This window comes from Lynx rufus, unplaced genomic scaffold (assembly GCF_022079265.1).
Source record: "Lynx rufus isolate CCGP_SWC_20201006 ecotype Redwood Valley unplaced genomic scaffold, mLynRuf1.p SCAF_10, whole genome shotgun sequence".
Taxonomy (NCBI): Eukaryota; Metazoa; Chordata; class Mammalia; order Carnivora; family Felidae; genus Lynx; species Lynx rufus.
This window is the reverse complement of record NW_025814824.1, coordinates 55,317,573-55,343,328: the sequence shown is the minus strand read 5'-3', so window position 1 is coordinate 55,343,328 and position 25,756 is coordinate 55,317,573. Positions and strand designations below refer to the sequence as shown.

The window sequence follows — 25,756 nt, the reverse complement described above, 5'->3', positions numbered from 1 at the left end:
AAATGAGTCCAGGGGGCATAATGGAAAACGGAGTCTGTTATATTCAGTAATCCCAAACATCGGAGTATCTACAACCAAAGAAGATGGAGATGCAAAGATGAAACCTGGTTCATGTTGCGTAGACTTTAGTGGGGAACCGGACATGTCAATGGACTTAAGGGAACCACAAAATAGAGGTCAGCAGGGCAGAGACTCCTATATCAAATCTGATGGAACAGGGAAAGCGTCCATGGGAAAGTAGCAGTTGAGCTGAGTTTTAAAGAAGGGAGAAGAGCTTTCCCAGCAAAGGACAAAGCACAAGGGAAGGCTAAGGGGTGAAAGAATGTGATGCTTCTTGGAAATTGCAAAGTAATTGGATACTGCCAGAGCTAAGGTTGCTGGTGGCCGGAGGCTAGTCTTCAGAGCTATTTGGGGGAACACCCTTTTGATGTATCTTGCTAAGCGGAGGATTTTGAACTTTACTCTGGAGGCCTCCTGATACGTACCTTTTCAGACTTAATAACTCTTTTGTTTAAACTGGGCACCCAGTCACACCAAACTATCTGCTGTTTTCCAAAAACGCTTTACTTCTCTGTGCTTTTGCTCTGGCTGACAAGACCTAATCTTTTTTTTTTTTTTTTTTTTTAATGTTTCTCTTTGAGAGAGAGACCCAGAGCATGAATGGGGGAGGGGCGGAGGGGCGGGGGGAGACACCGAATCTGAAGCAGGCTTTAGGCTCTGAGCTGTCTGCACAGAGCCCCACGCAGGGCACAAACCCACGAACCATGAGGTCATGACCTGAGCCCATGTCAGATGCTTAACCGACTGAGCCACCCAGGTGCCCCTGACAAGACCTAATCTTTAGGTCTTGTCATTACCTTCTCGATTTATCAGCTCTGGTATAAACTTTTTTATTTTAACCACCACTTGTTAAAAGTCTAATACTGCCAGGCAGAGTACTAGGGTTTGGTAATATAAAGATCATTTAAATTATGTTCCCTGCCTTCAAGAATCTCATCACACAAAAAAGGACGAATTGTGTTATAAATGCCAGTAAAGGAGTATTGAGGTGCTGAACTTTGCACCATGCAGATGGGTATCCCAGATCAAGAGACCAGCAAGTGTAAAAATATGAACAATTAATAGAGAACAGTAACAATAAATTTTGTTCATATGTTTTGAGGTGTTTTCGTTCTAAAATTCCGACTTTACCATGGCATAAACTATGCGTTTGTCAATCTAACATTGGTTAAGCATATAAGTAGAGTATATATATTAAATCACTTTGAGTTTCCCCAATAAATAGTACTAAGTCTAGTGTTTCTTAAATATTACTGTATTTAGTGTTTCCTTTAGCCTCAGGAATTCAGTTGAAATTCCCACAACTTTGAGAAAGATGGAAGTCAACGTAAGGCTATAAAATGTGATATTGAAAATTCTTCTAAAACCTGCAAGCGAAGTGAGCTAAATTCTTTATTAAGAATAAAATAGGGGCCCCTGGGTGGCTCAGTCGGTTGAGCGTCTGACTTCAGCTCAGGTCATGATCTGACAGTTCATGAGTTTGAGCCCCGCGTCAGGCTCTGTGCTGACAGCTCAGAGCCTGGAGCCTGCTTCGGATTCTGTGTCTCCCTCTCTCTCTGCCCCTGTCCTGCTCTCCCCCCCCCCCCCCATGCTCCGTCTCTCTTTCCTTCAAAAATAAATAAAAACATTTAAAAAAATTAAAAAAAAAAGGGGGTATAAAAGTTGGTTTTAAGAAAAGGAAAACTATGTGCTTGTTTGCTTGTATGTGTATAGAATATTTCTCAAGGATATCCCAAAACTTGTAATATGGTTGCCTTTGGGGAGAGGAGAATGGGAGGGAGATATTTCACAATCTACCATTTTGTAACTTTGGAATGTTTATTTGTAGTATTTATTTAAAAATTAAACTTAAGGGGTGCCTGGGTGGCTTAGTCGGTTAAGTGTCCAACTCTTGATTTTGGCTCAGGCCATGATCTCATAGTTTTGTGAGTTTGAGCCCCATGTCCATGCAGAGCCTGCTTGGGATTTTCTATTTTTTTTTCTCTCTCTCTGCCCCTCCACTGCTTGAGTTTTGTCTCTCAAAATAAATAAATAAACTTAAAAAAATTTAAAAAGTGTGAAATTCTCTCCTGTCAACTGAAGCTTTGAACTAGTAATTTGTCACCCCAGTAGCAAAGTTGGGTAATTCTTGGCGGCCTTAAAACTGTCATCACATATGTTCTAATATTTTTCCTTCATAGAAACTTAATGATGCTAAAAGTATGTCCTGCGGCATCTGGTGTCTCCATCGGTTAAGTGTTTGACTCTTGGTTTCAGTTCAGATCATGATCTTGAGGTTTGTGAGTTTGAGCCCCTCATTGGGTTCTGAGCTGACAGTGCAGAGTCCGCTTGTGATTCTCTCTGTCTCCTCTCTCTGCTCCTCCCCTGCTCATGTGCTCTGTTTCTCTCTCTCTCTCAAAATAAATAAACTTTAAAAAATTAATGAAAAAATAAAAATGTCTTTATGAAAAATCTAGCTTTTCAGTAAAAGAACTCAGCACTTTTAAGCATTCTTATTTACATAAAATAATATGAAAAGATTAGCAGTAAGTTAGTATGTGAGTTTTTTTGGTAAAGACATGGTATATCATACATGCTATTTGCAACTTGTACTTTTCACTTAATTTATTGTCATCGTGTCAGAATAAATAATTAATTTTTAAAAATGTATTTGTTTTTTGAGAGAACATGTGTGCACACATTCGCATGCAATCGGGGGGAGGGACAGAAGGAGAAGGAGGGAGACAGTCTTAAGCAGGCTCCATGCTGAGTGAGGAGCCCAATGCAGGGCTTCATCTCACAACCATCAGACCATGACCTGAGCAGTAATGGAGTCAGACGCTTAACTGACTGAGCCACCCAGGAGTCCCTTACCTTGTTATTTTTATTTTATTTTATTTTATTTTATTTTATTTTATTTATTTATTTATTTATTTATTTATTTATTTATTTATTTATTTAAAGTTTATTTTTGACAGAGACAGAGTGCAAGCATGAACAGGGGAGGGGCAGCGAGAGAGGGAGACACAGAATCCGAAGCAGGCTTCAGGCTCCGAGCTATCAGCACAGAGCCCGATGCGGGGCTCGAACTCACGAATCATGAGATCGTGACCTGGGCCGAAGTTGGACGCTTAACTGACTGAGCCACCCAGGCGCCCCTTGTTATTTTCCATGACTTCTTAGTATATAGTATGCAGGCACTATAATTTAACTATTCCCCTACTGATTAACATTTTGGCAATTTCCAGTGTTTTATAAACAGTGCTGCTGAGAAATTCTCAAATATAGTTTTGGACACTCATGCCAGTATTGCTGTGATACGGACATCTAGAATGGAAATTGGTGGGTCAACGTAAATGCAGGTTTAAAATTGTAATAAGTAAGTACGCTTTTCCTCTTTTGGTTTTTGCCTTTCTTTTCTTTTCTTTCTCCCTCCCTCTCCCCACTCCTTCATTTGTTATGTTTAGGAAGCTTTCACCAATCCAACATTATAAATGTATTCTCCCAGGTTTTCTTCTAGTTCTTTCATGGTTCCGGTTTTTACACTTAAGTCTTCATTCTATCTGGAATTGATTTTGGTGTAAACTGCGGGGATTACTTATTTGTAAGTAACTGAATTTTATTTTTCTTCAAATGGTGAACTAGTTTTTCTGTTTTTTTTTCCTTAATGTTTATTTTTGCAGGCACAAGTTGGGGGAGGGGCAGAGACAATCCCAAGTAGTCTCTGCACTTTCGGCGCAGAGGGCGATGTGGGGCTTGATCTCACAAACCGCGAGATCATGACCTGAGCCAAAATCAAGAGTCAGACACTTAACCACTTGAGCCACCCAGGCACCCCTTGATCATTTCTTCTTGAAGTTGTTACTAAACATTGTCTTTTTGTTGTTATCATGAATGGTCTCTTGTTTTATCATTATAATTTATTTCAGTGGGATGCTTCATAACTTTCCATAACCATGTGACCAGGACACAGGTATTCAAGGAGGTAGCTGGCGATAGCTAGAGGCATGGCAGAAGCCAAGTCATTAGGGCTTGAGCACTATGCTAGTAGTTTGAAATTCATCTTGAAAAAATACTGGAGGATCCTAGGGAGGATGGTGATATAACCTCTAAGATCTGACTTTTTTCTTTCTGAGTGCCTGTCAGGCACTGTGCTAAACTTTCCACAAATATTGTCATATTTTAATCCTTACAGCAACCCCATTTTTATAGATGACTTGATCATATTTACATTTTAGAACAATCATTTGGGTGCTAATGTGAAAGAAGGATTCTTAGAAAACTTTTATGGTGAGAGAGAAGATGAGAAGTGTTGAGGCCTAAGTGATAGAAATGGAGAGAGAGAGAACTAGAAACAGAAACATAGAGGTGGAATCTGCAGGTCTTGGTAACTAGAAGCAGAGATGAGGGAGAAGGAATCATGGCTGACTTCCAACTTTCTGGCCTGAGCAACAGGATGGTTGGGGGTGCCCTTCCTGTGATGGGGAGCCCAGAAAGAGGAGGAGGAGAAGGCTGTGGTGGGTCAGAATTGGGGAGGGTGAAGATGAGTCCAATTTTGGATGTGTAGAATTACTGCTATACTCTTTTTTTTAATGTTTATTTATTTATTTTGAGAGAGGGAGAGAGCAAGAGCATGGAAGGGGCAGAGAGAGAGAGAGAGTCCCAAACAGGCTCCATGCTGCCAGTGCACTGTGTGATCATGACCTGAGCCAAAATCAAGCGTTGAATGCTTAATGATTCAGCCACGCAGGTGCCCTTGCTGTACTTTTTTCTTTAGATTAAAAAAAGAAAATTTTTACTGGAAAACATAAAATAGAAAGTAAATCTCAGCTAAAATGCTGTTTCTTATGCTTGTATAAATTAAATTTTTTTTTTTTTTTTTTTTTTTGGAGAGAGAGAGAGTGAGTGTGTGTGAGCGGGAGAGGGGAAGACGGAGACAGAGAGAGAGCAAATCTGCATGGAGCTCAACGCAGGGCTAGATCTTACAAAGAATTGTGAGATCATGGCCTGAGCTGAAATCAAGAGTTAAATTTCTTGATGGGGTCCCTGGGTGGCTCTGTCAGTTAAGCATCTGACTCTTGATATCTGTTCAGGTCATGAATCTCTCAGTTCATGGGTTTAAGCCCTGAATTGAGTTGATGGTGTGGAACCTGCTTGGGATTCTCTCTGTCTCTCTGCTCTTCCTTCCAGCCCCACCCCTGCACACATGTGTGCTTGTGTGCAAGCTCTCTCTCTCAAAAATAAACGTTAAAAAAACTGTCTTTAAAAAAAATTTCATGAAACATTTAGTTTTTGTTTTTGTTTATTTTTGGGGAGAGTGCAAGCGGGGAGGGGCAGAGAGAGGGGGACAGAGGGTCTGAAGCAGTCTCTGTGCTGACAGGCTGACAGCAGTGCGCCTGATACAGGGCTGAAAGTCACTAACCACCAGATCATGACCTGAGCCGAAGTCGGACGCTCAACCAACTGAGCCACCCAGGTGCCCAGAAACATTTAGTTTTTAATTGACTGTGGGGCCTAGTGGGGCTGGAAACATTTTTTTTTTTTTTTTTGAGGATCACCAATTTGTTCTTGTTCTCCTCTTACCTCTGTGACTATACATGGTTTAGTTTTAGTTTTCTTTATGAACTCTTCTTCTTTCTAACCCCTCAACTCCCCCCCAGGTGTTATTTAAGAAAATTTTTTTAATGTCTATTTATTTTTGAGAGAGAGATATGAGTGCGAACAGGGAGGGGCAGAGAGAGAGGGAGACACAGAATCTGAAGCAGGCTCCAGGCTCTGAGCTGTCAGCACAGAGCCTGATGTGGGACTCAAACCCATGCGTGAACTGACTGAACCACCCAGGCGCTCCCTACCCCCACCCCCATGTGTTATTTTTTAAATACACTTTTTATTTTAGAATAGTTGAGGATTTTCAGAAAAGTTGCAGGGATAGTACAGAGAATTCCTTTATACCTGGCATGCAGTTTTCCCTATTGTCAACATGTTAAAATGGTAGTCACAACTAATAACCAATACTGATACGTTATTAGTAACTAAAGCTCATTGTTTGTTTGTTTGTTTTTTGAATTTCCTTAGTTTTTACTAAATGTCCCTTTCCTGTTCCAGGACCCCATCCAGGATACCACATTGCTTTTAGTCATCATGTCTCCTTAGGTCACTGTTTTTGTTTTTGTTTTTTAGTATTTATTTTTGAGAGAGAGAGAGAGCACAAGTAGGGTAGCGGCAGAGAGAAAGGGAGACAGAGAATCAAAGCAGGCTCTAGGCTCCAAGCTGTCAGCACAGAGCCCGACGGGGGACTTGAACTCACAAATCGTTGAGATCATGACCTGAGCTGAAGTCAGACCCTTAACTGACTGAGTCACCCAGGTGCCTCTCCTTAAATCCCTCTTAATTGTTACTTTCTCAGATTTTTTTTTTTTAATGTTTATTTTTGAGAGAGACAGATACAGAGTGTGAGCAGGGGAAGGACAGAGAGAAAGGGAGACAGAATCCGGAACAGGCTCCAAGCTCCAAGCTGTCAGCACAGAGCCCGATGCAGGGCTCGAACCCACAAACCGAGAGATCATGACCTGAGCCGAAGTCGGACGTCTAACCAATTGAGCTACCCAGGTGCCCCAGTTCTCAGATTTTTAAAATTTATTTTTTTTATTTTTGATGACCTTGACAGTTTATTTTTAATGTTTATTTTTCAGAGAGAGAGAGAGAGAGAAAGAGAGACAGAGCATGAGCGGGGGAGGGGCAGAGAGAGAGGGAGACACAGAATCCAAAGCAGGCTTCAGGCCCTGAGCTGTCAGCACAGAGCCCGATGTGAGGCTCTAACTCACGAACTGTGAGATCATAACCTGAGCTGAGGTTGGCTGTCAACCAACTGAGCCACCCAGGCTCCCCAACCTTAGCAGTTTTAAGGAGCATTCACTAGGTATTTTGTGGAAGGCCTTTCAATTTGAGTTTGTCTAATGTTTTTCTCATGGTGAGACTGGATTTATAGTGTCAAAACTCAAACTCTGCACACTGAGAAAATAAACCAGAAAGATGAGTTTATTGCAAGGCTTTCTACCTACAAGCTGGGGAACTCAGGGCAACTGGAGGAATGAGTTTCAAGTTGCCACAGTCTAAGTGATTTTTCATGGGGTAAATGTGGAAGTTTGGTTTTTTCAGATGATTGGTTTCTTAACAGTCTTTTCTTATTTGGGTCAGGGTAGCTGAGTCAGGGGAATGAGGAAGTCCAGAGATGGCATGAACAAACTTGGCATTTGGGGATTGGCTGGTGTGCTTTCTGATTTCTGAGGAGAACTGGAAATTCCTGTAAGATTGGGTTAAGTTTCCTTTATATGCCCGCATTAACCATCTCCATTTTGCCCCTGACATAAGTGACTCCATTTTAGTTTGGTTCTACAACAACTTTGGGAGAGTAACACCACAGAGTTAAAGTGCTTAGTTTCATCGTATCATATCAAAGGCCTATACTATGAACATGATCTATCACTATCAATGTTTGCCTGATCACACCTGGTGAGGTAGCACTTGTTAGGTTTTTCCGTTATAAACTTATTCCTTGCCTCAGTCCTCTCCCCCTTTCCATAATGTACCCTTTAGAAGGAAGTCTTATTTATCTTGATGCCATTGGTGTAAAAACATGGTCTGGCATAGGGTAGGATTCAGTGTTTGTTGAACTGAACTGGGTCTCTATTATTTTGTGAGTCTCACAAAAGTCCTGCCAGATAGTGTTCTCTATTTTATCAATAGGAAAGTAAAAATTTGAAAATTTGAGTAACTTGCCCAAAGTCAGACAGTAAGTGGTCAAGTTTGGAATTTGAACTCAGTCTCTCTGAATGCAAAGCCTTTGGGACAGAGAGAGACAGAGCATGTTCTTTCCCCATACCGCTCTGGCTTCATAGAGGGTTGTGTTTACGTTGGCCATTTTCCCTAAGTACTTGTAATACAAAAGTGTCCATAGATTATGCGGTTAGTTCTTTGGTTACATGGAAACTTAATTCTTCAATAATTCATCTTTTCAATTTAAAGTTATACTTCAAACCTCTCAGCCTCAAATTTGGCAGACTTGTGTGCCATGTATTGCTTGATCTAATTCCAATGGAAAATCTTCTTTTTAATTCCCTGCAGAGTTGTGGAGAGTGGGTTGTATCAGGGCCTTAATGGGAAAATGGGTACCAGTTAGGATACTATTACAATAGTATAAGACTGGCTACATAATTTGTGAGGCTCAGTGCAAAATGAAAATACAGGGCCCTTCCTTATTAAAAAAATTATTAATAAATTCAAGACAGTGACAGCAGAGCATTAAACCAAACATGGGGCCCTTCTAAGTGTGAGACCCTGTGTGACTCCATAGGACACACACCCATGAACCTAGCCCTGTAGTAGTAGAACTAGTAGGTAAAGAGAGTCAGTATGAAAGAAGTGGAAGTGAGAATGGAGAAGAGAGGGTGGTAACACAAGATATTACAGAGATAAACTTACAGGACTGGGTTGATGATAAGATATGATAGATGAGTGGGCAGATAAAATATGGAATGTAAGGTTTCTGATGGTGATGCCTTTTACTGACACTGGAAATCAGAGGACCTGGTTAGCTCTGAGGGGAAAGTGGTAAGTGCATTGTTTTTTTTTTTTTTAATGTTTATTTATTTATTTATTTTGAGAGTGAGAGAGGCAGAAAGAGGGAGAGAGAATCCCAAGCAGACTGTGCTGTCGGTGTAGGGCCCAACTTGGGGCTCAATCCCACAAACCATGAGATCATGACCTAAGCTGAAATCAAGAGTAGCATGCTTAACCAACTGAGCCAACCAGGTGCCCCGTAAGTTCAGTTTTAAACACATTAGTATCCACAAGTAGTCAGGAACACTTGGATCTACAAATATACAGAGAAAAAGAGCTGGAGAATTAGAGTGTTCCAATCTGATAGTACTGAAGACTTTAACCGTTTAAAGAAAGTATTCATGTATTTTCTGTATAATTGAGAAATAATATTTGTATTGATGAAAAACAAGTTACAAAGTATTACTGTGTTTATAAGAGACATATATTCAATCTGAAAGTAAAAGTTTGCAAAAGTTTGTAGTAAAAGAAAGGCATTTATGGTAGAAATACATTTGTAGCCACATATTTTCTGTTGCCAATACTATAGTACATTATTTTTTTTTTTTTAATTTTTTTTTTTCAACATTTATTTATTTTTGGGACAGAGAGAGACAGAGCATGAACGGGGGAGGGGCAGAGAGAGAGGGAGACACAGAATCAGAAACAGGCTCCAGGCTCTGAGCCATCAGCCCAGAGCCCGACGCGGGGCTCGAACTCACGGACCGTGAGATCGTGACCTGGCTGAAGTCGGACGCTTAACCGACTGCGCCACCCAGGCGCCCCTATAGTACATTATTCAAAATAGGCTCATAGTTTACTGTCTTTTGATTTTTTGTTGAGCTCCCACAATCTATCTGTTGCTCTATAGAATGTATAATTTTAAAAGCTTAAATTAAAAAAAATTTAAATTAAGGCTTACATTAAATTTTTATTTTTACATATCTCTGTTTTTGATAACCGACATGTAATCATTTTTATATTTTAGTAGTATATTTTATAACTCTCTTTTCTTTCTATTACTTGTGTACATTTTCTGGGGGGAGGTTACAGGGCAGTATGGACAGTCTGAAGTTGGAAGTCAGGTTTAAATTCTGGCTTTGCATCTTATTGGCTACGTGATCTAAGGAAAATTACTAAACTTATCTGAACATAGTTTCCTTATTGGCAAAATGGAGATGAAATTTACTTTGCTGGAGATATAACTATAAGTGAAAGATCTTTGTAAGCTTTAAATTTCATAAATCCATACCCTTTAGCTTTGTACCCAGAGCACTTCTTGAAGTCAGGCTCCACCTCCTTCCCAGATTCATCTCCAGTAACCTACCTTTCCCAAAGTGGCTTCCTCATCATCCCCTGAACATGCCTTAACACTTTTCTGCTTTCTTAATTTTTCTCTAATTCATTTATTTCATCAACATTTACTGAGCACCTTACCTCCCTCAAGGCTTTGTTTAAATGTCACCTCAATGAGACCTACAATGTCTACCTTAATCAAAGTTGCGATCTTCTATTCCTCCTCAGCTCTCCAAATCCTCCTTAGCCTGCTCTACTTTTTTTTTTTCCATTGCACTCATGACATAGCACATTATTTACCTGTTGTCTCTTCTCTCTATACCCCTTTCCCAATAGAACTAAAATTTCACTTGGGCAGGGATCTTTGTTTTGTTTTATGATGCATCCCAGGCATCTAGAACATTGCCTGGTACAGAGTAGGTACTCAATAAATGTTCATTGAATGAATAAATGTATATGAATTGTGCCAGACTTTAAGCTAGGTGCTGAGTATCTATAGTCGTGCAGAAGCAGAGTTGGTTCCTGCCCTCGTGAAGTGTCTAGCTTAGCACAAGAGTGGCTTTCCTGTGGGCCTGGGCTGCCCTCTTCCAGGAAACGTCAGCATGACTAATTGCTGGGTTCAGAGTAGCCTTTCCTCTTAGCAGTGAGCAGTTTTCTGATAGTTTTAAGTTTTTTTTTTATTCTAATAGAAAGGAAGCAGAGCAAAAAGAATAATGCATTCTCTTAGTCTCTCTAAGTTAAAAGTCAACAATTTTTCCCAATGCAAAGACAGAATAGTATCCCCTTTAAAGTGCCAGGCCTGGTTGATAACTGAAAGGCATCATGAAGTATAGCTGGCTTACTTTTTCTTTTTCTTTTTCTAATGTGAAGGAAGATGGTTGCAATTTTTCATACTGTTGGAGAATGAGAGGATGTAAACATGTTTTTTGCTGTCTTTTTGTAAATTGTAGAAAACTTCATGAGATCCTGACATTTATTTTTTTGAGGTCCTCTCTATGCAGTTGGTCAATATGAATTTTTATATTGCTAGACCTCTTTTTTAAGAAAAGAAAAAAAAAGCTCAAATTGCATGTATTTAAAGATAATCTGCTGATCCAGCACACTTAAAACAATGTGTCAGCAACTATTCTTTTTCTCACCCTGTTCTCACACAGGCAGCCACACAATCCAGGGAAAGTCCAAGGCTGGGGTCTACCTGCAAGATGGAATGAAGAATTAAGGAAGAATACTGCTGTACAGGTATGCAACTGAACTAAATGATTAAAAATTTTTTTTTTAAACATTTATTTGCTTTTGAGAGACAGAGCATGAACAGGAGAGGAGCAGAGAGAGAGGGAGACACAGAATCTGAAGCAGGTTCCAGGCTCTGAGCTGTCAGCACAGAGCCTGATGTGGGGCTTGAACCCATGAACTGTGAGATCATGACCTGAGCCAAAGTCAGACACTCAACTCACTGAGCCACCCAGGTGCCCCTAAATGATTCTTAATATCCTTTCCAAACTGAGACTCTTGATCTACATAATTTGAATTCCTAAATTTTGTTTGTCCTCCTTTATTTGAATAATCCAGTTGATAACATTTTGTATATATGTATGTGTATATGTACATATATATGTATATATACACATATATACATATATATATATCTTGTAGGTAAATATTTTAATTCTTCATCTCACTTTGCTATCAAGCATTTTCCAATTTAATTTTGATGTTCCATCTGAATTTCCTTGTCTGCACATAAATTCTGATGTAGATATGAATTATTTGTCCTCATGATCTTTTTGTCAGAAAAAAATTTGGTGAGAGGAAACTTGTGGAAGTAGCCTCAATTTGTTGTAAACAATTTCTGTGGTGTCCCATGAACCTCTGAAATGACATAAAAATCTAGTCTGCAAGATTTTTTTTTCAGTATTTTGCACTTGGCAGCAACTTAATTTTGTTTAACACTTGTCACATTGTGAATAAACTCTATAACATCCTTGACAGAACAAACAAAGGACTCAACTCAAGTAATGATCCTTATGCAAAGTCTTCTGTAATGCTCTTGACAGATTAATAAGCCCTCTTGTGTTGCCACATCATGCTGTGGACATACCTCTAACATAGTATAAATGTAAATGTGTACAGTATATTATAAACATTGATGGTGATGTCTACTTCCGGAAGAGTTCATAGCCATTTCTAGGGATACAAGAAGAAGCCAAAAAACCAACCAAACAAAAAATCACACACACACACACACACACACACACACACACGCCCCCACACACCAAGATGCCATAAATTAAAAGTGCAAAGAATGAAGAAATAAAAACACGGGTAGAGGCAAAACAGAGTCAGGGACAAAGCTAAAAATGGGAGTAGGAATGACCTTCACATTTGCTACAGCTGGGACATGAATTTATCTCTAAACTCTCAAGCCTCGTTGTTCCCACAGTTCATGATGTCCATTGATAATGAACAAACCCATTACTCTGGAGAAGTAACACTTTTCCTTGAACTGAGATCAGGTTGGACTGTCTCCCAGGGATGCTCATAAAGAGAACATTGTGTTATATCAGGAGCAGTGTCCTTGACAGCATCCCTGACAGGGTGGCCAATTCACAAGGATGCCTATTACAGCCGTATGGCAACACACCAAAAAGAGATTCAATGGGTTAAATTGAGGTGGAGGGCTATCTCAGTGATCATGGCTCCGCAACATTTTTATGTCCTGCACCTACCCCAGTTTCTGGCATATAGCAGGTGTCAAAAAGTATTTGTTGAGTGAATGTCAAATGGAGAAGGCCCAGGTTGAAGACTCTCTCTAGAAAGGCCCCTCTAATTTCTAAGACCTAACATCCTGCTCCCCAACTCTGCACCCTCTTTGTAGCTATCTAGCAATACGGTTATGAAAGAATCCTACTCTTGGGTTAAACTGCCATTTCAGTATTTTCATGTTAAATTTCTTATGTTTTCCCCAAATATAGGAGTGAAGCCAGAGGCATCTGTGTATATGTATGCCTGCTGGTGGTGCTAGTGGTGGTGTTGGGTTCAGAAAGTACTGTACGCATCAAGCTTGGAACTCAGTTTGCAGGTGACCTTGAGAGTGCTACTGGCTTAAATCCAGACTCCCAAGTCCAGGCTTTCCTTTAGAGTAGAGGTAGGGCCTGCGATGATGCCAGGGTGCACCTTTGTCATTGGTTTCTGTGCTGAGCACCAGGAGGACCCAGTCACAGGTTCAGTAGGGCATGAAAAGAGACCCAGTGCTGGGACACCTGGGTGGCTCAGTAGGTAGAGCATCCGACTCTTGATCTCATTAAGAGTTCAAGCCCTACTCTGGGTGTGGAGCTTACTTAAAAAAAAAAAAAAAGAGAGAGTGCTGAGCAAGCAGCCACTGTTTCAGGGCTCTTCACAGCCCTGTAGGGAGAATGGGGTTGAGCTGAGTTCACAGGTCATTTTATTTTATTACTAATTTTTTAAATGTTTATTTTTGAGAGAGAGAGAGAGAGAGGCAGGCCAGGGGAGGAGCATAGAGAGAGGGAGAGAGAGGATCTGAAGCAGACCCTTTGCTGATGCTGACAGCAGAGAGCCCAATGCAGGGCTTGAACTCACAAACTGTGAGATCATGACCTGAGCTTAAGTAGGATGCCTAACTGACTGAGCCACCCAGGTACTCCAGGTCATTTTAGCTGGCAGAATTGGAGGCTTGGGGGTAGGGCCTGGCATAAGGGTCTTCCTGGAGGATGTCACCACCTCTCATTCCTAATGTCATTGACATTGTGAAGTGTTTCAGAGAAGAACTGAGTCCCTATGTGTAGGTTTTTGTCTACAGACTCACTACAGTGATATCTTCATCACAACGACGCTCTTATCTTCTAGTGTGTAACCTTACCTTATTCTTGCTTTTACAGCAATGGCACTGCCATACTTAGGACAAGAAACTGGGGGAGGTGATGTAGTGGCTAAGAATATGGATTCCGGAAACTGACTCCCTGGGTTAGAACCCTGGCCCTGCAACAAGCAAGTTATTTATCCTTTCTGTGCCTCAGTTTCCTCATCTGTAAAAGGGGATGATAAGAGTACCTAGTTCATAGGGTTATTGTGAAGACTAAATAGATAATGAGGTAATATAAAATGCTTAGAACAGTGTCTACAGGTAGTGAACAAATGTTTGGCTAATAATAATAATGGTCAAAGAATTACTATTTTTTTTAAACATAGGAACTAATATAGGTAAGTGAGTCAACATGATATTGATTTACTAAATTATTCATTAAGTGCCTACTATGTGCTAGGGTCTTTTCTAGGTCAAGGAGTCAATGTTCACCATGGCACATAAATCCCTTCCCTAGTGGAGGTTACAGATGAATGGGGGCACAGACATTAAGCTAACAGCTACGCAAGTATATAAGGCAGTTCTCTTATTAAGGAAGTTGAACCTTGACCTGAAATTCATACATTTCAGTCTTAAGAATTCCAGCATACAGTAGAAACAGTGCCCTTTTATTTTTATTTTTTTAAGAAAAGGGTGTTCTGGTTATCTAATACCATGGGACAAACTGCCCTCAAAATGTAACAACAGTCATTTATTTTCTCAAAATTCTGTAATCAGAGCAAGGCTTAGCAGGGATAGCTCATCTTTGTTCTGTGTGGTGACTGCTGGGAAGGGTTAACTAGGGCTGGAGGGGCCTTCCACGCTGGATCATTCACAGGCTGTCTGTTAGCCAGGAGCTCAGCTGGGATTGTTGGCTAGGACCCCAGTTTTCCTTCACATGATCTCTTCACATGCTAAGTTGAGCTTTTCACAGCATGGCAGCTAGGTTCTGAAGAGGAGTACCCCAAGAGGATAGGCCGTAATGTGCAAGCACTTATCAAGGTTTGTACTTGTTCATGTCCCACTGGCTAAAGCCAGTCCTTTGGCCAAGTACAGAGTCAGTGTGGGGAGGGACTGTATAAGGGAAAAAATTCTGCAAGATGAGAATCAATGGGGTCTAATAAAGTAATAGATTACCACAGACAGGGTAAATCTACATTTTCCAAAAAATGTTTTTGTTCTTTTTTCTCTTCAATCATGTTTGCCATATTCGCTATCTCTAAGACATCAGGAAGAAGTCACATAGGTGGGAGGTGAGGTCTCTTCTGTATCAAAAGCCATCTGGAGAGTGGTTAAAAACTTTTGTTACAAATGATATAATTTAGAGTTATGTTATTCTATGTGTATAGAAAGAAAGATTAAATTTCATTAAACTATGTTGTTTTGACATGCAGAGATGGAGCTTTGCTGGTGAAAAGAATGACAAGGTAGGAGTGTCCTGGGGTTGTCTGAATAGTGTAAAAACGTAGACATACAAATCTGTTGCCAAGAGGAGCCAAACCATGGTCAGCAAAATGCCACTGGGCATCCAATCTGAAGTATAAGAGCAGCTAGATCAGTGTCTGAAGGATTGGAAGGAAGGAAGGATACCAACAGGCTCAGGAGAGTAGAATAGCTCAGAGGTAAGTCTGTGAATGGTGGGTATATGCTGGCCCTGTGCTCACCAGACTGAAAGTCCCTTAAAGGGAGGAGCTGTGTCTCACTTGACTTCTCCATCTTCAACACTTAGCTCCCTGCCTAATACAGAGGAGGCACTCTAAGTGGCGAATGCATGTAGACATTAGGGGTTGAAGAAACTACAGAGTTGCAAACCATTCTCTCATTTTAAGATCCTCGTGCCATGAAAAAATTAGAATAATCCTTTAAAAATATGTCACTGTGGGGTGGTTGGTGGTGGTGGAGCTCAAAAAAAAGGTCACTCCTCTGATTAAAATCCTTTGATGATTTGCCATCTCATCTAGATATCCACATGGCTTCTTTTAGGTCTGTACTCAAAAAAGCCCTTTCATAATACACAGAATATCCTCATAATTTTCTGTCCTGCTTTTTCTTTATAGCATTTATCCCCACATGACCTGTATATTTCTTTGTTTATGGTCTGTCCATCTCCAATAGATTGTAAGCTCTTTGAAGGCAGGAACGTTTTGTTCATGGTGGTAGCCATATATCTAAAACAATGCCTGACAAGTAGAAGGTGCTCAGAAATACTTGTTGAATGAGTAAACAAGTGTACCAGCCAATGGAGAACTAGAACCTCTGTGATTTCATCCAGCTAGAGGTAAGACACTGGAGAATGTGGGATGCAGGCGTCCATGTGGGTTCCTACAGTCACGTCCCTTTACTAGTGGGAAGAGCTGATCTTGACAATTCTAAGATCTTAGGCCCTTCTGTTCTGGGAGTTATTGTTAACCATCTGTAATTATGACGTTGAGGGTCTGGATAGTAGAGGACTCATGGTTTGGGAATTGTACCAATGGCAGCCCCATCATCTTTAAGTTAGCTAGAGTAGTTTTCAAGAACCTTGACTGTATGGGTTCAAGAAACTGAAAGAAAGGCCCTGTGTTTGGGTATGAGGACAGGCAAGGGGAGAGTGGTAGATGGGTTTTGGCCTTCTGTAAAAGTAAGAATGAACAATGAGTTTAGTCTTAATTGGATGGGCAGCGGAGGGCCACAGAAAGGATTTAAGTAGGGGAGTGACATGGTCAGATTGTGTTTTGAAATCTTTTCTATAGCTGCAGTGTGAATGGATTAGAGGGGGCAAGGGTGAGTTAGGGAGAAAAGAACATTCCAGAAAATAGCATGAACATCAAGGAATACATTTGGGCATTGCAGTTGGGCCAGAGCTTAGCTCATCTCATATAACCACCACTAGATTCTATAATTGGTATTTTACTCTGCATGCTCTATCTCATTTCTCTTCATGTCTCTCTATTCATCTGCTTTTTAAATACAATTCAATAAATTGAAGATATCAGTATATTTTGCTTTTCAACACTTCAGCTTGCATATCATTAACTAGAGTTAGATATTTGTTTAAGGTTTTTTTTTTTTTTTTAAATTTTTTTTTTCAACGTTTATTTATTTTTGAGACAGAGAGAGACAGAGCATGAACGGGGGAGGGGCAGAGAGAGAGGGAGACACAGAATCGGAAACAGGCTCCAGGCTCCGAGCCATCAGCCCAGAGCCCGACGCGGGGCTCGAACTCCCGGACCGCGAGATCGTGACCTGGCTGAAGTCGGACGCTTAACCAACTGCGCCACCCAGGCGCCCCTGTTTAAGGTTTTTTAAGGTAAAGTTTACATAGAAAGAAATGCACAAGTCTTAACTGTACCGTTTTGATGAGTTTCAACAAATGTGCATATGGGTTAAGCCAAACCCTTATCAAGATACAGAATATCACCATCACCAAGAAAGTTCTCTCAAGTGCCTTTTTCAGTCAATCCCTGTCCCTACTTTTAGAGAGGCAATAGCTGTTCTGATTTTTTTTCTACTATAATTTTAGATTAGTTTTCCCTGTTCTAGATCCTAATATAAATGGCATCAGTATGAATGCTTTTAAGTAGGGTTCTTTTTTTTTAAATGATTATTTATTATTAAAATTTTTTTAAAAAATTTATTTATTTTTGAGAGACAGAGACAGAACATAAGAAGGGGCAGAGATGGGAGGGAGACACAGAATCTGCAACAGGCTCTAAGCACTGAGCTGTCAGCACAGAGCCTGACTCAGGGCTCAAACTAATGAGCAGTAAGATCATGACCTGAGCTGAAGTCAGACGCTTAACCAAGTGAGCCACCCAGGCACCCCTATTTATTTTTGAGAGAGAGAGAAAGCATAGCGGAGGAGGGTTAGAAACAGAAGAAGACACAGAATCTGAAGCAGGCTCCAGGCTCTGAGCTGTCAGTGCAGAGCCTGATGTGGGGCTTGAACCCATGAACCCTGAGATCATGACCTGAGCTGAAGTTGGACGCTTAACTGACTGAGTCACCAGGGGTCCCTTGAGTAGGGTTCTTTTAATCATCATGGTATAATATGTATTATTTCCCTTTATAACACTTAAATCACCTTGTGACATATGTTTGTGTGTTATTGTCAGCTCTTTCTCCACTAGACTGAAGGGGGGACTTTATTTTGTCCATTTCTGTATTCCTCATGTCTGAAACTGTGCTTGTAGCAGATACTCAATAAATATTTGTTTATTTAGGTGGGAAAAAAAGGAGAGACAGCTTATATATCTCAGAGTATTGGGTAGGAAGGGGTTGAATGGTAAGAAGTTCAGTATTACTGGTACAAGGCTGGCAATGAAGAAATGGTGGGAGGTAAGGCAGGATAAGTTAGAAAAACTTCTTGTGACTTTCTTCTTAGTATGCTTGTAAGAAATTTAAGGAGAGACCAGCACAACATCTGTGATTTACACAAATAAGAATTGCTGAATTGAAATAAAAGTTCCAACATGAACCATCAATGTTATGAATGTCACTACTTGGGATTATGGTGACTATTTCCTGAACTCTCGGAAATTTAGAACCTTGGGGGAGTTAAGCTATGAAATCAACCCATAGTAGGAAGTTAACCTAGTCCCAAAAGCAGGAGATGAAAACAATAAGGCATAAATTGTAGGTGGAAGATCTTAAAATAAATTGTAGGGTATAAGTGTGCCTGGGTGGCTCAGTCAGTTGAGCATCCAACTTCGGCTCAGGTCATGATCTCACAGCTCATGAGTTCAAGCTCTGTGTCAGGCTCTGTGCTGACATCTCAGAGCCTGGAGCCCGCTTCAGATTCTGTGTCTCCCTTTCTCTCTCTGCCCCTAACCCACTCGCATCCTGTCTCTCTCTCTCAAAAATAAATAAACATTAAAAAAAATTTAAATTGTAGGGTATAGTTTATGGATACATTAGCACATTTACACTGCAATGTATGGGACAGAACCTCTCTACTGGTGTGTCAATTATAGGTGTGACTACAAAGAATTTGAAAAAATTATCATTAAAAATTTTAATCAGAAAATATGTATTTTATTTCATCATGAAACCCATGTCAAAAAAATGCTATTTTCAGAAACATGCTAAAGTTTCTTATGAAAAATTTAAAAATATTTTATTTGAGGGGCGCCTGGATGGCTCAGTCAGGTAAGTGTCCAACTTCAGCTCAGGTCATGATCTCGCAGTTCGTGAGTTCAAGCCTTGTATCGGGCTCCATGATGACAGCTCAGAGCCTGGAGCCTGCTTCGGATTCTGTGTCTCCCTCTCTCTCTGCCCCTCCCCCACTCATGCTCTGTCTCTGTCTCTCTCTCTCAAAAATAAATAAATATTTTTGGGGCGCCTGGGTGGCTCAGTCAGTTAAGTGTCTGACTTCAACTCAGGTCATGATCTCATGGTTCGTGGGTTTGAGCCCTGTGTTGGGCTCTGTGCTGACGGCTCAGAGCCTGGAGCCTGCTTTGGATTCTGTGTCTCCCTGCTCCCCTTCCTCTCCCCTACCCCACTAGAGCTCTGTCTCTCTGTCTCTCTCTCTCAAAAATAAACATTAAAAAAAAAACATTAAAAATACTTTATTTGAATATTTAGCTAAAATAAATACTACTTTTCCAAGTACTCCACTTTTAATTTTTCTTATCATAGTTACTTATAAATAAAATGTAGTAATTTATTTTTACCTAGTTTCTCATAAGTTTATCCTAGTGTATTCTGTGAATGTGACTTTATCTTTGTGCTGTGCTATTAAAAAGTTGGGAACCAGTAGGAATTACTAGCTTATCTAAAAAAGGAAATAAGGGGTGCCTGGGTGGCTCAGTTGGTTAAGCATCTGACTTTGGGTCAGGTCATGATCTCATGGTTCATGGGTTCTGTGCTGTTAGCTCAGAGCCTAGAGCCTGCTTCAGGTTCTGTGTCTCTCTAACCCTCCCCCGCTCACGCTCTTGTTTCTTTCTCAAAAATAAATAATAAACATTAAACATTTTTTTTAAAAATAAAAAGGGAAATAAAATGTTATCTTAGAAAATAGGAGGAGTTTGTTAGGTTGGATTCCCCGAGAAACAGACATTAAGGCAAGGATTTGAGTATGTCATTTAGGATTTGATCCCAAGAAGTACCAGTAGGGGAGTGGAGAAGCAAGGCTGGGGTGGGAAGTAAGCCAGTGTGCAGGCTGCGCCTCGGGGCATCTGGGGTTTAGTCTTGCTGGAGAGCCTCTGGGAGACAGTGCTGTACATACTTCAAAGTTGTTTCATCCTGAGGTGAGGAAACAAGTTTACCCACCCACTTCCTTACATTATTCACAAGTGCTCGCAGGGGCATAGATCCCCTCATTTCTGGCCTATATGCAGTTAGGAAAGGCTCTTGGGGCTAGAGGAAGCCTGCAGGCAGAGTTGTGGATGCTTGCAGTGAGAAGTTTTTGGATATATGAAACATGCAGCTAAGTTTCTGTAGCTCACTAGGTTTGTTCCTATCCCCCACTAAGTGTCTTCTTATTTGGCATCTGACCTAGGCCTGCCCCCAGAGAAGAAAATGTCTTGTCCAGATGATGCTGCCTCCAAAATATCTCTTGAATCAGTATACCTTTTTCCTCATGTCCAGGCTGTGAACATCCTTTGCACTACATCACTATATTCCTAACTGTTGTCAGCCTTTCTGTTCTTGCCCTACCCCCACCCCATCCATTCTTTCTCACAGCAGCCACAACATCCAATAAAACAAAAATCAAATAATATTATTCCCCAGGCCAACTCTTCAGGGGTTTTTCATTGAATATAGGATGAATCCACATACAGTTCCTAAATGGTTTACTATCTGACCCTGGCTCAGATCTCACCATTTCCTTTCACTGTCTACTCTTCAGCTCCACTGGACTTCTGTCATGTCTGAAAGAATGTGCTTAAGGACTGCTGTAGGGCTTTTGTATATTGCTCTTTTTTTCAGTCTAGATCATAGACCTGGAATATTCTTCTATCAAGTCTTCACTTGTCTGTTTTCTTTTCATCTTTCTGAGCTTGGTTTATTTTCCTTTCCTCAGATTGGTCTTTTCTGACACCCCTCCCAATCTCCTCCTACACTACCCCCCCAAAAAAAAAACCCCTAAAAACAGAATGAAGTTTCCTAGCTATATCCTCTCCCAGGATTCTGTACTTTTCCTTCTGAGCAGATCTGTGGAGCAGACCGCTGCAATTTCCCCAGGTTGGTCCTCTGGCTCCAACTGCCTTTCTGTGAGACTAGGATTCTCAAAGAAAGAAGGGCCCTCAGGGACCAGACAGGTTATATAAATGTGTGGGTGGAGACAGTGGCAAACTGGGGAGCACATGGTGGTCACTAACAGTTCTGGCTACTTTTTACTGTAATTTGCTGGATTAAAAAAAAATTTTTTTTCCCCAAAATACCAAGAATCCTGATTTTCATGCAAGATCTTTCAATTTCTAACTGTTGGAATTAAAAAATAATTAAACCCCTGAGCAGAATAGCCAAAATGGTCTTGAAGAAGAACAAAGTTGGAGGTCTCACACTCCTGATTTCAGAAGTTATTATGAAGCCACAGTAATCAAAACAGGTGGTACTGGTATAAAGACAGACATAGAGCATAATGGAATAGCATAGAGAAGCCAGAAGTAAACTCTTACATATATGGTCAAATGATTTTCAGTAAAGGTTTCAAGACCATGCAATGGGAAAAAGACAATTTTTTCAACAGATGGTGTTAGGAAAACTGGTTATCCACATGCAAAAGGATGAAGTTGGAGCCTTACCTTACACCATGTAAAAAGTGATCTCAAAATGGATCAAAGATCCAAATATAAGACCTAAAACTATAAAACAGGGGAAAATCTTTGAATGATTCTGGATATGATACCAAAGGCACAGGCAGCAAAAGTAAAAATAGATAACTTGGACAACATCAAAATAACAATATTTCCGTGCATCAAAGGACATAATCAATGGAGTGAAAAGGCAGTCTATGAAATGGGGAAAATATCTGCAAATAATATATCTGACAATGGATTAATATCTAGACTATAAAATGAACTCCTACCATGCAACAACAACAAAATAACTTGATTTAAAAATGGGGGCCCGAAAAAGAAGAAAAAAATGGGCAAATTGACTTGAATAGACATTTCTCCAAAGAAGATATATAAATGACCAACAAACCAAAAAGGTGCTCAACGTTATTAATCATTAGAGAAATACAAATCAAAGCCACAATGAGATAGCACCTCCCACCCATTAGGATGACTGCTATTAAAAAAAACAAAACAAAACAAACCAGAAAATAACAAGTGTTATAAAGGATGTAGAGAATTTGGAACCCTGTGTCCAATGTAAAATGATGCAACTGTTATGGAAAACAGTATTTTGTTCCTCAAATCAAAAATAGAATTATCTTACAACACAGCAATCCCACTTTAGGGTGTATATCCAAAAGAATTGAAGGGAGGATCTTGGGGAAATATTTATACAATCATGTCCATAGCAACATTATTCATAATGGCCATAAGATGGGAACAATCCACACACCCAATGATAGACAAATAGATTGTAAACAAAGTGTGGTGTATACATGTAACAGAGTGTTATTTAGCCTTAAAATGGAAATTTTGACACATTACAAGTAATGAAATTTGAGGACATTATGCTAAGTGAAATAAGTCTGTCATAGAAAGACAAATACCGCATAATTTCACTTATGTGCAGTATCTAGAATGGTCACACTCATGGAAACCAAAAGTAAATTGGTGGTTGGCAAGGACTGGAAGAGGGGAAATAGTTGTTTAACATGTAGTTTTGGTTTTGCAAGATTAAAAAGTTCTGGAGATACATTTAGTACAACTTAAAAATGGCTTAGATGGTAAGTTTTATGTTATGTGTATTTTGCCACAATTAAGAATTTTTTTTTGAATTTGAAAAAAAAAAAAAAAGCAAAGCCTTAAGCAGGCTCACAAAATTTATCATGATGTGCACTTTGAAGTGTTTGCCTTCTGACAGTGAATCTGTAACTTGATCATGCATCAGGATAACCTGGTGGGCTTGTTAAAACAGATTGCTGGGCCACACCCCTAAAGTTTCTGAATCAGTAAGCCTGGGGTGAAAGCCTGAGAATTTGCATTTCTAACAAGTTCCCTGCTGTTGTGAGGCTACTGCTACTGATCCAAGGATTACACTTTGATGGCCACTACATTAGATAGTGCCACAGACTACAACTCTCTGTTAATTTCTATGTATCAGTTTGTGATACATCTTTGGTTCTGGGGTCTGTGAAAGTTGTGTTTGCCATGTCCTTGTGCCATGTGACCCTGCTTCTCTGGCCAGTAATATGCTATAGATGAAGGGCTAGACCTAATATACTGGGCATGGAAACTGCCCAGTTTTGCACAATATATGGTATATAATCCAATTAGAATAATCCAATCCCATTTTGAATGCAAGACACACTAAGGCAGGTCAGGTAGAAGCTGAAGCTAAGAGAAGCTTAATTCTGAGGGAACTGGTCCGGTGACAAGAGCCACCTCATTTTACCTGGAGCAGTGTGAATCACATTCCACCACCATGATGGGGGTTGTGTGGCCAAGATGCTTCTTGTGCTCGCCCACTTCCTGGGGTGACCTTAATATAAACCTGCATCTTCTCTGCTAAAAAAGAGGAAGTCTCTTTTCTGTGTTTCCTGGAAGACTCTCCCATCCTGTTTTGATAGTTTTGGTATCTTTATCATACTATTGACTCTGCTTTTCTTTTCTTTTTTTTTTTTTTAATTTTTTTTTCAACGTTTATTTATTTTTTGTGGGGACAGAGAGAGACAAAACATGAACAGGGGAGGGGCAGAGAGAGAGGGAGACACAGAATCGGAAACAGGCTCCAGGCTCTGAGCCATCAGCCCAGAGCCTGATGCGGGGCTCGAACTCACGGACCGCGAGATCGTGACCTGGCTGAAGTCGGACGCTTAACCGACTGCGCCACCCAGGCGCCCCTTGACTCTGCTTTTCTATGGAAGGAAACAATCTTGATCAAGAAATGTGACTCCTTAAGCCTTGGTTTTTATTGAGGTTGAGAAAGATTATAAACTATGCCTTCACTCATAAGATAGGAATTTTTCCATCTGCCAAAATGACTTCGAATAATTGCAATACGTGATTCTTAGGGAACATCCTGGAATTGCTATCAAAATCAGTTAACCCGTCTCATCCCAGCATCCTGCTTCTTGTCTCCTCTCTAATTGGCTGTCAGCTAGTTCATTTAGTGAAGCCAGCGTTAAAACAATCAGGTTTCCGCACCGCTAGTTCCTCCAGCCCTTTCTCTCCAGAAAAGGGAGAAAGCCGGTTGCAGTTTTGAAAGGGGGCAGAAAAACAATGTCACGGCAGGTACTGTCTACAGCAGGAAAGATGGCCTTAAGGGTAGTGAGCTTCTGCTAACGAAGGGAGTGTCAAGATACTGCATCAGCTGCCTAGAAACGGCCACAGAGGGAATAGTTGCTTAAAGTCTCCCCGGACTCAGAGACTTGAGAGATGGTGACAGGGAAGAGATTCTCGCATGGAGAGGCTGGCGGTGGTCGTCCGCAGAGGGATTATTGCTAGGAACCGCACTATGGCCTCCGTCCCAGAGGGGCCAATCGGAGCGGACGCTTCCGGATCTGCGTTTTGGGCAAGACCCTTTCAGCCAATCTTTGTACAGGCACTGGCGACGTCACTCGTTGCTCTTAGGCTTGTCTCGTGACGTCATCCCACAGCGCCGGAAGTGGCGCGTCCCGGAAGAGAAACGTGAGGTTGTCTGTGTCCGCTGTTTAGAGGTAAGGCGGTCGTCGGCCTACCTCCTCTACTGACCCGGTTGAAATTCGTGGGTGTGGGCCCTGGGTCGGGGCCATTACTACCCTTGAATGATGTTCTTTGAATAACGCTTTTATGGCTTCTTTCCCGGCAGGCTTTGCTCCATCCTCGGGCTCTAGGCTTCTCACTTTGCTCAAACTCCCTTGGGCCGTTTTTCGGCGACCCCGTCGTTGGTCGTCGCCCCACCAACCTGTACCCCCGACACCTGTACTGGCTTGGTCACTACACAAGCAGAGGAAAGATTAGAGAGTGGGTACTGTCTAGCCCAAGGAGGCGGCTCGGCTTGTTAGGAAGGACATGGTTGCCTCCAGAAACTCTCCGTGAAAGGAACTTGAGGGGCCTTCACAGCGTCCTCAACAGGTCCAATAGGAGGGCCAGTGGTACTGGTTCAACAAAGCAGGGGTATAATTTCTACATGGAATCAATGTGGTCCAGGTTTAGAGCCTTTAGAGAATCTAACTTACATTGGGAATCGTTAGAGTACTTGAGACAGGACTGTACGGAGAGACAATACGGATTTGTGCCCTTCCACCTTAGTTGCACAGTCACTGCTGTCAGCCGATCTTTGTGTACGTCCTTAGCCCCTGCTTTTATCCTGTCTTCAGTGTTCACCAGTGACAGGAGTGTTGAATGCTTTTGACCAGACACTGAGCTTTACGTACTTCCTCGTTCAGTCTTCATGCTACCTCTGTGTTGTACAGCAAGTCTTAATGTTTTACAGCTGGAGAAATAAAGGCTTAGGTTAAATAATTGGCGTCAAGTCACACAGTGACTAGATGCTGCAACTCAGGCAGTTGCACATAAGAGGCTTGATGTTCTCCACTATGTTATATTGATTTTTTTTTAAACTGTTCATTAAGCTCTCGAACACCTCACTCTGTTGTCTGCTATTTTATGGAGAAAATTGAGGTCATCGGATATGCTTTCCCTCAAATTTCTGCCTCTGCTTTCCCTTCTTGAAAAGTCATCTCATTTAACACCCATTTTTACCTTTCTTTTACTCTCAGAGGATAAGCTGTCTCTTCTGATCAAAGTGAATCCCATTATCTTTGCTTCTCACCTTTCGTTTATGTTTTCATCTATGAGACCTTGTTTTTATTTGTCTTTTCTGCCCCTGACTATGTCCTAATCATATGTGAACATAGGTTTCTGAGATCCCTGGTCACCT

General features: G+C 40.9%; 1 protein-coding gene across 5 annotated transcripts in view; it reads left to right on the top strand.

Moving 5' to 3' along the window:
• Nucleotides 1-25,756, top strand: part of APTX (aprataxin) — a 79,202-nt gene that overhangs the window by 15,368 nt on the left and 38,078 nt on the right. For 2 of the 5 annotated variants that reach the window (XR_006959729.1, XM_047065301.1), the window contains exons 2-3: nucleotides 11,088-11,172; nucleotides 15,187-15,219. Coding sequence is in view for 3 of the 5 variants with exons in the window: in XM_047065301.1 (XP_046921257.1) it covers nucleotides 15,212-15,219 (8 nt within the window). In the remaining 2 variants the exon portion in view is untranslated. Of the gene's footprint in view, nucleotides 1-3,287; nucleotides 3,419-11,087; nucleotides 11,173-15,186; nucleotides 15,220-24,499; nucleotides 24,552-25,756 lie in introns of those variants that run through there. The other 3 variants (XM_047065311.1, XM_047065318.1, XM_047065331.1) reach the window with 3 other exon arrangements.